We start from the raw sequence: 13,488 nt of genomic DNA on the forward strand, positions 1-13,488 counted from the left end.
ATACCAATATATGTGCATAAATAATGAATATGATTGGAATTGTGAGGAAACCTCTCTCCCTAACGAACGCGTTCTAGAATCGGGAGAGTGACTACGATTGGGTCAAAGTGGACAATGGGCTTGGACTCTTATAAATGGTGGGTGAGGAGTGACTACGATTGGGTCAAAGTGGACAATGGGCTTCGACTATTAGAAACGGTGGACTCCCAAATGGAGTAGATTGTGAGATTGAGAAGTTTATTTTAGAAGGAGTGAAGATAGAAAAGAAATGAGAAATTTGGATTTGAAGGGTCCGTGAAATTGTCCTTTGATTACATTTAAGTATGGATGGTCCTTCTCTGTACTCTCAACACTCCCATTGAAACAAAAAGGAACCTTACTGAGTTGCTGATTCCAAGCACCCACGCTGAGACTCATTTCTTACGGTCGCAGCTACCTTTTTTGTTTCTCACCGCCTCAATCTTTCCACTTCTCAACAACTCCATTTGATTTGGTTCTTTTCTTGTTCTCAACCTGCTGCTCATGGAACAGCCACTGTAGGAAACTTGACCTTCAATGGCGGGGATTTCGTAAAGCAAACCAAAATTTATCCGAAACCCGCCATTATCGCCTAAGTCGAAGCTCCTCTTAATGGGGTTCTTTGCATTCACCATCCACACTCTTCTCTTGCTGTTCGTATTTTGGTTTCCCTTCTTCTCAGGAGCCAAAGGCGGTGTTCAAACCGATGCACTTGTTGGTTCCTCCGAGCATTTCGTGCCAACTCCTAAAACTCTCCATTTCAAGAATGGGTTTCAGAGGATTCTTCTCAGCGTTGCGTTAGGGGTCGTTACTGGACTCATTGGCGCTTTGCTTTCTGTTTGGTTCATTCGGAGCCTTGTGGGTTACTTAAACAGAACCCCACTTCTCGAAGGACCCCTAATATTTTCCCCCAAAATCGACGCCGATGCTCTTCAGTCAGCGCTGCGGAACCAAACCCAGTTGTTGGGTTCGAGTTCGAGTTCGAGCCCAAATGGGAAGTGCTACAGGGAGGTTCTCGCGAATGGGCTGACGGTGGCGGTGAAGAGGCTCGAACCCATTGAATGCGGTAGGGCAGAGGCACGGCGGCGGATGCAACAGCAGCTGGCAGTGCTTGGCGGTTTGAAGCATCGGAATGTGATGAGCTTAAGGGCTTACGTCGCCGAAATGGGAAGCTGCTGCTTGGTTTATGACTTTGTGCCCAGTGGGTCTCTTGAGGACGCAATGAGGAAAGTGAGAGAGAACCAATTGGAACTTAATTGGGAAGTTCGGCTTCGAATTGCCGTTGGGATTGCCAGAGGGCTTCAGTTTCTTCATTTTGAATGCAACCCTCGAATTCTTCACTGCAATTTGAAGCCTTCAAATGTGCTGTTGGATGCAGAGTTTGAACCAAGATTGGCTGATTTTGGGTTAACAAATCTCATCTCTGATTTTGATGCACCACCTTCTCTGTACACTGCCCCCGAGTGTCTTAACAGCTCCAGGTAAATCCCACAAATGCTCTCTTCTGAACAATTATAGGCATTACCCATTAAATGTCTTAACTGATATTCAATGTCTGGAAAGTAAATTCTAAGCTTACAATGTTGATAAGTTATTAAATTTAGCTGAACTTATTGGCCTCATATTCAATCCCTGCATTAATGATCATACTCCTTTGCTCTCTGGGTAAGAAACTTGGGGTAGATAGATTATAGTTGGATCTTAATCCGAGGCTGGAAACATGTGGATTGATATGGTAGTGTTCATCTTGAAACAGGTATACTGACAAGAGTGACATTTTCAGCTTTGGGGTTATACTGAGTGTTCTGTTAACCGGTAGAGATCCGACCGAGCAGGCTTCGTTGGACAGAGGAGATGACAGCGGCAGCGAGGGACGTTTAGGACGGTGGCTCGACCAATCAGTGGAGCCACGAGAAGCTCTGGATAAAGGCATCAGAGGAGAAGGAATGGAAGAAGAAGAAGAAGAGGAGATGGTGTTGGCATTGAGAATTGCTGGAGTGTGCGCATCAGAATTGCCTGAGGACAGGCCTTGCAGCGATGAGCTACTTGCAATGCTGACCCAATTACAAAGCTTTTAAAGCAGTTTGTAGGCATATTTTCCGGCCAACATTGATTGAAAAGGGGAGGGGCCAGGGGCAAGGTCTTCAAGAGTGGCATTAACTTGAGTTTGTCCTCATACTCAAATCTCAAACCCCAAACCCCATGTGGGACCTTAAGCCCAACCAAACATGCTCCATAACAGGAGCAGCTCAGCCTCTGACCAAAAAATGTGTCTCACCTATCACCTGCCTCACACACTGCACCTCCTAACAATGCCTCCATTAATATATAACTTGTTTTTTTCTTGGACTTTTAGTAATACTTCATGATGGAAACCCATACGTTTCCCATGATAAGTTTTCTTCGTTTCATTACTGCAATTGATAATTGGAGGTAATCCGTGAATCAACCCATTTGATATGGGTTATTATGATCATTTTGAAAGGTTGATTTCAGGTTTTAAATGGAACCAAATTGACTATCCAACAGCCCACCTAAAAGAGATTTGAGACTTGGAGAGATATCTTGGGATCCAAAAGATCTAACAATAATGCATCCATTCAAACCTTCACAGCCACTCGTTTCTCAAGGGAACAAAAAGTAGCCTTCACCTCTGCATTATTGGTCTAAAACCTTATCCATTCACGAGATATCTTGCCATCTCTATCTGTTGAGCCTTATAAATCTGAATTCCACTCTAAAGATACATCCAGGCATCAAGTTCGCAGCAGACAGCCATTGTTCATCATGCAGTTGCAGGCAGCTCCTTCCCTGGCACATCCATCCTCATGCTACCTTCTCCCACCAACTACCAAATTGATGGCGTTCTCAATCCCATCTAGGTCCAAGCGAAGGCACCCCACTTCACAAACTCATCGCCCCATCCTAAAAGCGAAGGCAAGTGCGGTTGGACAAGACCCTTCAACGGTTGACTACAGCTCCGTGTCCTCGTAAGCTAAATCATTTTAGTTCTCATTGTTACACAACAATATATCAAATTCAATACCTTCATTTGCCCTTCTGTGTTGGTTTTTGGAAGTGTTTTTCCAGCAGAGGCTTGTGAAACTGTTGGAGGTGAAGCTTGTGATGTCGAAATGTATCCTGAAGTAAAGCTAAAACCAGAGGCTAAAAAGGGAGGCAGTGTCTCAGAGGCAGTTGATAGAGAGTATCTACAATATGACAGTCCTAAGACGTAAGATCTCTCATTTCCTATGAAACAACACTGTTTCATGCTTGAATATGCATTGATAATCTTGGTTTTTAATGATTGCTGCAGAGTCTTTCCTGCGGAGGCTTGTGATGATCTGGGTGGTGAATTCTGTGATCCAGAGTATCAAAAGGGAGTTTACTAGAAAAAACTTGTTGGGAAAAGGAGCTTCCAGTTGTTTTCTTTTCCTCCCCTCTTTACTGACTTCCTATTATGCTTGTAAATGATTAGTAGACTACGAAGTTCTTCAATACTGAGCAATACTTGATACTCTCCAACAACATAAAAAACTATCTGAGTTTTTTGTGATCATCTGAAAGGCAATAATCTTCCCAAAACAGCACTCAAACTGTTTCAAGATTGGGACATCGAAATACTCGATTGATTGTGAATAGTAAGAATATACAGACAGCAATTAATCACTTACAAATGAAGCGCTGAAGGTGCCAAGATTGTTAATACTTCTCAAGATGAACCATCAAGATCCATCACCTGCAACATTAACCACAATTAACTCAATGACAGAAGGTCAAAATGGCATATCAGTTAACAATCATGAAGGCCACACAATCAGTTTGCTCTATTGCTAAGTCTCATCCACGAGGATTAACGCATTTTTGTTGACATCGTGTTTTAACGAGATGGCGAAACGCTGAGAAATACGTCTTAAAATCCTTCGTCGTCCTCCAAATACCTTGGAATTCAGAATTAGAGAATACAGACTGTGAAGAGTATCAGACTGCATAAGCCATGGCTAAGGCTAAAAAAGATACGACATTTTTTAGGTTTATAAACTTCAATTTTTTTTTAAAAGTCTCTTAAATATTTTAAAAACAAATTGAAACACTTCAGTTGAGAATTAAATAGACAGAGAAAGTCAAGTGAGTATCATGGTGTAATTTAACGTTGGCAAAAGTGAAGTGGAAAATTCCTGTGTTTCACAGTTTTAAGGTAAACTTTCTGACAGATTTTCGCATGCACAAAACACATTTTCAGCTGTGGTTCTTCAATTTTTTCCCCAATTAGGTTTTTATCTAGGAGATTTCGGACATATTTTGAACGTATTCTATGTTTTCGTCGCAATGTTTGGTTTATATGAAAACTGCTCGATGGAATGCTGCTTGCAATAGAACTGTATTGTATAGCTTTATTGCAGTACTGACTGCTTGCAGCCATTCAGGCTTTGTAAGAGAGGGCAAACAGATTTTGGATTCTATGAGTACTGCATACGACGTAGAACCTACAATTTGATCACTGAGATAGTATGAACGATATAAACTCTCCTGCAGAAACTCTTAAACTTGTAAAATCACCACCAAGTGCTGCATAGACCTATCAATTTCTTCTTCAATGGAAAATTCACAAATGTTTATAACCACCAGAACACCGACTTTCCAACCCAGCTAGACCTATCAATTTCTTTGTATTCCCTATTTTTTTTTCCAGGATAGTAAAGAACATTGTGTACTTGAACCAGGAGGTGATTCTTCCGCCCCACCTCTCTAGAATGCAGAAAGTGACTTTCATATCAGTAGTTCAGTGCATGAGACTTACATTATATTAGCAGAAACAAGGTAACCAACATATATATAGAACATGAGAGGATTTGCCCCCCCCCCCCCCAAAAAAAAAAAACGGCTGATATGAAGGCACTGAACTTTTAGCCAGCGTTGTGACATTGGAAACAAGAACTTGAAATCAGAGCGACACATTATCTAAGGTTATGTAATTGAGTTCAAGCACTCTCTTTACGTGATGCTTCCCACATTCTACGCTCAATTCCCAACTTCCTGAGCTCTGTGAGGCCTTGCTCAACTGAAAATTGGCGTTCACCCACACAAGGGGGATAAAAGAAGAAGAGGAAGGTAAGAAAATGAAAGGAGGCATAAGTATACGATACAAGTAGTCAACTTGTTTTGCAAAACTTACCATCAACAGCATCATGTGATGAAGGAGAGTGAGCACTGCGACTAATCCAGAACTGAAGTCGTTCATTCGCAATATCTTCTTCAATACCATGAGCTTTGGCTCTTCTCCAAAAATATGTAAGCCATGCCTGGAGACCAAGAGTATTTCAGATGTATAATCAGATTGTTTATGACGTAAGCATGCAATACAGAAGTTGAAGAGCAAAATATGGAACACATTTTTATACAGGTATTAGTACCACAGCGTAAATGTGACATAAGTTCATACAGTTCCACTCGTTTACCACCAGAAGGTTTTACTATAGATAGCTTGTACGATGGCTGCTTAACAAAGATTTTTTGGAACCACCACCTGTCTCGAGGAACTAGACAACAAGGCTACTGTTTCGGATTCCAGAGAACCACCAACAACATTGATTGTTTCTGATCAGAGCCAGGCAGTGCCAAATACTAAAAGCATTGGCCCCATAAATTCAAGCCCTTGACGGCAAGGGTGAGAGGCTTTTATTTTTTTCATGAAAGTTTGTTTCTTCAAAAGAAGAGATGGTGAAATAATTTCCCTCATCTTCCTGATCAAATGTAAGAAATTCTAATGGCACCTCAAAAAATTTCACTCTAACCATCATCTACACGAAATGTCAGTACAAAACCTAACAGTTAAATCATTAGTGACAAGGAAGTCATAACATTTGCAGCTGATGGAGGGATTTGTTGGCTCTCATCCAGTAGATAAGACCTGTAAAAGAGAACTGACATCGTCTGAACAAAGGTTCTATGACCAGACAAAGGTCAAAGAGAGTTGTTCTCGTTAAGGGCCAGGAAGCATATGGATGTATGAAGGGCGTTTTCGTATTTTGGTGTGCTAAGAAAGAAAATTCTAACAGGGAAAGCAATGTACTAATCATTAAAAAATACCACCTATATATCATGCAACAGAAAATTAGGTTACAAAAAGAGAACAAATTAGGGGAAATGGAAAGACCTCTTTGAAAAGAACATCTTCAGATTCCTCTGGGCTCAATTCTGAAATAAAACACTCACCGAATATTAAAGTGATGAAGAATATATAAAATGCTTCAGTACATGCTCAATTATTGTTTCATGCATCAAAATTAAAGAAGACAGCATAAAACGAAAAGTATTAGAGTATACTAGCATCCCATGGAAATGAAATGCAGTCCTGATTGTTATCAAATTCAGAGAATTAAGCAGGAGCAATTCAATGAGAAATTTTAGCAAGCTTTATCCCTTCCAAACTTCATAACTATCGAAAAGTGATGGGCAACAAAAATGACATACCAAATGCCTCCATGAACTTCGGATCAACTGGCGATTTGATATCTGCAACATTAAATTGATTTGGAAAGTGTTCAGCAATGGATACTACCAAGTGCTAGAATTGGTACTTTAAAGTTGGTAATTCATGCATCCTTGGAGGAATTGGTTATAACATAACTTTTCTATTTTATCATACAGATTCAAAGATAAAAAAAACTTTCACTAAAACAATAATAACACTAGTCGCGTTTCTCATCAAATAACCTATCAATAGACATCTTCAAAAGGCTAAAATTATTTATGGCTGGAATGCTCAATTGATTGAATGGCATTTGCAATAGCATTATGGACACACACCGAACGAACTGATAAATGATAGGTGACGTGGAAAATTGAAATTGACGACACTAAAATGATCCTCGAGCAAAGTTGAGAGTCCATGAGCACTTGAGCAAAGACAATAATTGGTCTTCATGATCAACTGTAATGAGAATTGGCAGGCAATGATGGGTTCCAGAAGAGGCATTCATTTATATTGAGAATTAATAGAACAAGTAACAAAAAAAAGCCCGCAGTCTTGCCTGTTTTTTTTTTTTAGTAGATAAGAAGCAATAACTTTATGGGGAAAAAAAATAGAGGGATGATAAGATGCAAGCGTACTCAAGCAAGACAAGACAAATTAGACAAATTTAGCAATGTCAATCTAATGATTACATGAGGTCCAAAGCAGGGACGAGGCTAAAAATTTCTTTTTGGCAACCTTTAGTTCATACAAATAATCATTTAGGATTTAAATATAAGCTAATTAGAGTATAATAAAATGAATGTCATACTAACAATTCACACCTGAGAGAGACTGTCGCGCAGAATTTGGTCGCCTCTGTTGAGCCAGAGCAAGCACAAGAGCCTCCTCCACCTTTGTTTTCCAAATCAAGCTTAAACTTAATTTAAACAGTAATAGCAATCACAAGATGACAACAAAGAACATAGTTTAGAAAAGAAAAGAAACGGAACACAACAGAATTTATACTTGATGATTAAAGTTCCCAACATCCCCCCCTCCATCACCCCAACCCAAAAAAAGAAGAGAGAGAGAGTAACGTATCATAAAGAAACCTTCAAAGAAGCAAGTTCTTTCAATCCCATTTCAACAGATAGCATGCTTTCAATATTTCCTTCTCCGGTTAGATCACTTATATCAAGAACAAAGTGGCTCCTTTTCTCAGGATCCAGGTCTCCTGGTAAATGTAAATGGCATTATGGGATGGGATAAAATCATATTGACTTAGATAATGCAACCACAAAAAAAAAGGGCCCATTTTTGTTGGTGGGCAGTGGCAGGAAGATCAATAAATAAAGTACAAGCACCGAACAGGAACTAGCCTTTTTGAGAAAATTCTTCCTTAGCCTTTTGTCCCGCAGAAATAACAATCTCAAATGGCAGTGGTGCTAAAGATGACCAGTGTTCGTACTTAGTCACAGCAATATCCAAACAAATGCCTGAAAACCACGAAAATAGATATATCAAGATTAATGAACTGCAAGAAGCTATTAGCCACCTGCTAGACATCAAAATGAAAGGACAAGTAAAAAGTTTCACACATACAGGGAGGCCGAGGTTCTGCAATAGTTCATAACTTGATAGAGGTCTAAGTAAAATTTTCGAAATATTAAAATCTTTCATGATATTTTACATTTCCGACAATGGGGTGATATAATGCAAAAAAGCAAGAAACATAGTATTTCAGTTAGATTCAACTAAGGACTTCAGCATTTGAAAAAGAACTATGTAGAATTCAAAGTAATAAATGAAAGAGGCATGTCATCTGATTTACCATATTTTGCAGCCAGTCCCCAGTAGCGAGCAAGCCAACACCTTTTTAGAACGACTTCTTCCTGAAATAAAAAATGTTGAATAATTCATCTCTAAATGCAAACTAACATGACAAGCTACTTTAATTAAAGCAAGTACGGACCATCTCCTTCGGAGTCAAAATCATTCTTTGCGTCATAGATCGAAGGGCTTTCACATCATGTTCAACTCCATGAAGGTGTTGAACAACACTTATAGTCTCTTCTTTTGCTTTCTAATTCAAGTAAGAAATAAGAAATAGCACTATTTTAAATCAGTAAAGGATAACCATGTTTAATTTTTTGGACGTAAAAGGAAGCAAGGAATATAACCTTAACTTCAGATTTAAGGGATTCAATTTCCTTGTCCCCCCCATCCTTCGATTGTTTTGCTTCTTTAAGTGCAGCCTGTGAAATTGAAAGTACAATCAGAAATAATGCCTTTTTCTTTGCTGCTTCATGTGTAGGAACAAATGATCAAATATAGACAATAACTTCCATCATTCTGCAAGCAATATCTAAATAAGCCATTTGATCTTTAAAATTCTACCTAGGTAACTTTGAAAAATCTCACAACTTAGCAACCTGAGTACATTAAATATTTCAATGGTTATAACTAAGCTTCCCTATGTTCTCGATCATAAGTCTTACACATCTGGTGCTGTAAATACCTCTCTCTGACGTAATGCAGCTTCCTTCCTGCATTATTAATAGCACAGACAACATATTATACAGACATCAAGAAGGAAAACAATCCAATGAAATTAACTTAAACTTGCATTGACCTGCTCAAAAGTTTGGCTTCTAAAGAAACACCTTCTCCCAGAGAAGCAACCTGATAACTTAGAAACACATCAGTCACATGTATTTTGTCACCGTAGTACAAAAGTGAAACTAAAGTTCCAGCCGAAAATTGGAACACCAAAACAAACAGTAAAGACAAAAGTAAATAATCCAGAATACAAAGACTTCCATTTCGAAGACCTACGCTTGGGCTCTATTGGTCACAGGCTGACTTTGATGTTTAACCTGGTGAAGGAACCTCACTCAAGCTCACACTTTGTTGAACATCAATGTAGTACATTGTTCTTTTTCCTTTTCTCTTTCATTTCAGTTTACTACCTAATCTTACGTGTTCTCTTATTGGTTCCATGGCCAGTACCATCCTAAAACGAACCATATTATCACTTCTCCTATCAGGCCGGGCATTTCTAGAAGAGCTGTGCGCATTTTTACACAATGCTTTCTTTACTCATTTTCTTACACAACCAACATTCCTCTTAAGCTTTTTATTTGTCCTCAGATCTGTTTACTCCTTTTAGTTTCTCACCACATGACAAAATATCAAAATTTTCTCACTTCCTGTCCTTTCTAGGTGGCTACGCTTAATTTCTCATTCATTTTCTTTCTTCACGGGTGGGTGGCTACACTTGATGCTGTTATACAAATCTGAAGCACATTACACGTCCAAATTGCTTCTGAGAAAAGATTTTCCATGGCAAAGAAAAAGACAAGCACAAGTAATGAACATTATATTGAAATGATGTATCCATTACCTGCTTCTCAAGTTCCCTAACTCTTGTTTCTGCTTCTTTACATCTCTCTTCCTCAAGCCTGAGCTGTAAACAATACCCAAGTACAAAATTTAAGCACAAAGGATATTTAATAAAATGCTCAAAACCAGTGAAAAAGAAAGAAAAAAATGAAAAATCAAAGCACCTTCACAAGAATGTTCTCGTTCTCCTCTTGTAGAATATCAAGCTACAGCACAGAGAATTGAAAACCTTTAAGTACTCGAAGACTGGAAAAGGAGCATTGTCACGGACATGCTGGTTTACAGTCACACAGTCAATCAAACCATTCAGATATGAAACAATAATGCTATGGACATACTTCATCACGAAGGCCAGATGCTTCTCGCTGATCTCCTGAATCTTTAGTATTAAAACGCACTGTATCTGATGAGAATCTGCAGTATTACATTTATCAATCACCAATTTTTTGATATACTATACCATAGTAGTTATCCTCAGAACTATCCCACTCTCATCAGCAGATACCAGGAAAAAGCAACGTATGGAAAATATAGGCTACATGTCCAGAGATGTAGCAGCTATCAATGTAAGGGGCAAACAAGATTTTTAAGTTTCTAACAGTACTCTTAACTTAATCATTACCCAGAATAACAAATCATTGACTTGAGCAGGATAATCAAATTAGTCAACAACTCAGGTAACTATGAAGGAGATTTTCAAGCATCTCCCAGCAAGAAATAATATTTCTTTTCCTAGATATTGAGGAAACTAAAGGAATCTTAAAGTTCAATTTCTTTTCTTTTTATCTATTTTTTACATTTTTGTTGGGGCCAGTGGGCAATTTTACCGCCAAAACAAAAGGTAGCAAGAACAAACTTATTTCACCTCCCAACCACCACCAATTCATTATTAAACTTGTTTAGGCTTTGTTTCAATTCCAAACAAAGAGAAAAACTATAAAAAACAGAAAAAAGTATAGATGTCAAAACCAGATAAGTAACTTGCATTGTGTTCATACAGTCCGAACCACCAATTTGATTTTCTAATCTACGTCGTAGTCAAAATGATTTACCTTTTTCCTCTTTGAGTAGGCGGATCTAGGGGTGGCATTGAAGTTGCCGTCCTCAGTGTTGTTTTGGGTGGAGCCACTGGCAGTGAAAGGTGAGATATTGACGATCTTCCTGCTGAAGTGGAACGAACTGAAGGAATGTCTTCTAAAAAATTTCTGGCTAACTAATTAGAAGTCGCAAAAGAGAAATTCGATTAGTCGTCAGAAATCAGCTCAGCGGTGTTCTCATTCCGGAAAAGATAACTGGCTATCGCCTTTCTAGAACAAATGGAGTGTAAAGCACCGGAGGAACATTTATTAGGAAGACCTGCTAATTTAACGAAAAATGGCATTCAATTCGTGAAAGGAAGGATCCGTGAATCTATATATCTTTTTTGTAAAGAATTCCAAATCAAGTTACTCAGAACAGATATTAACCAACATTTACACCGAGCAGACCTACTTGAAGAAAAATTGAGCCGGGAGCAGAGAGCAGAAGACAATGTGCAAAGAAGCAGAAAACAGAAGTAGTCCGCTTCAGTTACAATAGAAATCAATCAGACTAGAGCACAAGGCATTTAACTTACCCCAGGGGAGGGAGATCTAGTGGTTTTCGCAGTAGGAACAGCAAGTCTACCACCGTTATTAACATTCCTAGACAACGAAATAGGAGGAGGAGCACTATAACGAAATCCTAAATCGTCCTGATCGTCTTCGTCGTCAACGGCGGTCTGAGAAGCCATAACCTGAGCTAGCCGCTGAGCCGCAGCTTTTGCAGCGAAGTTCTGTGTGCGCTTAATGTTGGAAATTCCAGAAACGGAGGAGGATCGAGCGTGATGGCCGCGCGCCGGCGACATGGCCGGTGACGCGGGACCACCTGTGCTGCCTGATTCGCTGCTCCATTGGCGAGCATAAATCGGGCTCTCAGTCCGTTTCACATCCATCTACAGTAGCAGCAGCTTGGTGAAAGAGATCGGAGAAGCACAAAGATTTAGTAAGAAATGGTAAGAAGAGTTCCAAGTTCTGGGAAGTGAGGGAATTTGGAGGGAAGAATCGCGAGAGAAACAGAGCCAACGCAGTTTATGGACGCTGCAACTAACATTGAAAAGGGGAAGAAAACAGCCGCCGCAGATTTTCTTATTTTCTGTATTAAGAAAAAAAGAAAAAAAAAAAAAAAGTACGTAGACTAGAGGGACTTAAACGATAGATCTCTAATAATTTTTAGATTTAAAATAATTAAAAATAATTTTCCTATCAAAATCAAACGACCTAAATTCCTTGCAAATTTTCGTGGTCTAAATAAATGGGTAGGTACATTTAACTATTATTATCTTTTAGTTGAAGAGACAGACCGAATCAATAAGACTAATTTTTTTTAACTGGACATGGAGTTACTGATTTTATTTTTTTTACGATATAAAAAACCANAAAAAAAAAAAAAAAACAAAACAGTTCTATCTTCAACCACATCGACAAGGTGCAAATTTGGTATTGGACCAGTTTCAAATCGATATAAATGTTAGAACCTTTTTATGGGTGTGGACTTTTTCACTCCTCTTTTATTATAGCTACCTAGAAGGTGTATTATTCACATTATTCAAATTACATATTTAGTATTTGAACATTCATTTCTTTTTCTTTTTCTTTTTCTTTTTCTTTTTTCCTGAAATGGAGCAATGAATTGGCAAATGTAGAAGGATTAGAAGAGTTAGCGATGTGGATCCAATATGGTGGATTGGTGCTATACTCGATGCAAAGACTTTAGCAATGGCACATAATTATGTGGTTAATACCGTCTTGAGATTTGGGGGACGAGTTATGACGTTGGTTCGGTACACCCAAATTGATTTCATCCATATCCCCACAATCAATGATTTAATATCTATCTTGCAACTACCAAGTAGTTTAAAATGTTTATAATTTAACCAATCTCATTGAGGCCTGCCTTTGTTACAGCCACCAAACCAAACAAAACCAATCCCATTAGCCCAGTTCCATTTGTCTTCTATACAAATTATAAAAACAGAAATATTAGGTTCAAATCAACTTAGAATTTGTCCAATTTGTCCAATTTGATGTATTTTCTATTTTTGAAGGGGAAAAAAAGGAGGATTGAAAATGAATAACAAAATTGGTCCCATTAGGAAGGATTGTTGACCTCATTTATATCGTCATCAAATGATCGGAAGGAAGCCTTTTGCCATGTCCTACTTAATCTTCACTCAACCCCCCCACGATTCCTATTTCATAAAGCATAATAATGCATCTTCTGAGAACCTTATTCCTCCCCTGACACAGACTTGTTTGTAGCTAAAAAGAAGCACAAATCTGCTACCCCGACCGACCATCATCATCTGCCCAATCTTCTTGCATTATTATGCCTTCTCCTCACCTCATTCAAATTGGGGGGCAGGACGAATTAAAGAGAAAAAAAATCCAAAGTATTCTCCCATGCAATTCCAGCCATAAAAAAATAAAAAATAAAAAATAAAAAAAAAACTCAAAGCAAAAACAAACGAAAATGAAAAACTTCCGACGTTAAGTTGGATCTAGACTCGCCCCCCCCCCCCCCCCCCCCCCCCC

General features: G+C 38.7%; 3 protein-coding genes across 3 annotated transcripts; 2 read left to right on the plus strand and 1 right to left on the minus strand.

Annotated features, from left to right (window-relative positions):
• Window positions 1-296: 296 nt before the first annotated feature.
• On the plus strand, window positions 297-2,423 carry LOC111806400 (inactive leucine-rich repeat receptor-like protein kinase CORYNE). Its single transcript, XM_023691695.1, has 2 exons — window positions 297-1,499; window positions 1,775-2,423. The coding sequence occupies exons 1-2, from the start codon at window positions 631-633 to the stop codon at window positions 2,094-2,096; spliced, it is 1,191 nt and encodes a 396-aa protein (XP_023547463.1). The 5' UTR covers window positions 297-630; the 3' UTR covers window positions 2,097-2,423.
• A 317-nt stretch (window positions 2,424-2,740) lies between these two features.
• LOC111806401 (light-regulated protein, chloroplastic-like) lies at window positions 2,741-3,608 on the plus strand. The gene is made up of 3 exons (XM_023691696.1): window positions 2,741-3,008; window positions 3,098-3,250; window positions 3,335-3,608. The coding sequence occupies exons 1-3, from the start codon at window positions 2,806-2,808 to the stop codon at window positions 3,408-3,410; spliced, it is 432 nt and encodes a 143-aa protein (XP_023547464.1). The 5' UTR covers window positions 2,741-2,805; the 3' UTR covers window positions 3,411-3,608.
• Window positions 3,609-4,733: 1,125 nt separating this feature from the next.
• LOC111806399 (coiled-coil domain-containing protein SCD2-like) lies at window positions 4,734-12,048 on the minus strand. The gene is made up of 17 exons (XM_023691694.1): window positions 11,493-12,048; window positions 10,930-11,090; window positions 10,216-10,291; window positions 10,042-10,083; window positions 9,879-9,941; window positions 9,108-9,157; window positions 8,994-9,021; window positions 8,656-8,730; window positions 8,448-8,558; window positions 8,307-8,367; window positions 7,855-7,971; window positions 7,588-7,709; window positions 7,318-7,387; window positions 6,493-6,534; window positions 6,176-6,216; window positions 5,195-5,321; window positions 4,734-5,080 (listed from the first exon to the last, which is right to left on the minus strand). Exons 1-17 carry the CDS (start codon window positions 11,847-11,849, stop codon window positions 5,001-5,003), a joined length of 1,623 nt encoding a protein of 540 aa, XP_023547462.1. The 5' UTR covers window positions 11,850-12,048; the 3' UTR covers window positions 4,734-5,000.
• Window positions 12,049-13,488: the final 1,440 nt, after the last annotated feature.

Source organism: Cucurbita pepo, chromosome LG12 (assembly GCF_002806865.2).
Source record: "Cucurbita pepo subsp. pepo cultivar mu-cu-16 chromosome LG12, ASM280686v2, whole genome shotgun sequence".
Lineage (NCBI taxonomy): Eukaryota > Viridiplantae > Streptophyta > Magnoliopsida > Cucurbitales > Cucurbitaceae > Cucurbita > Cucurbita pepo.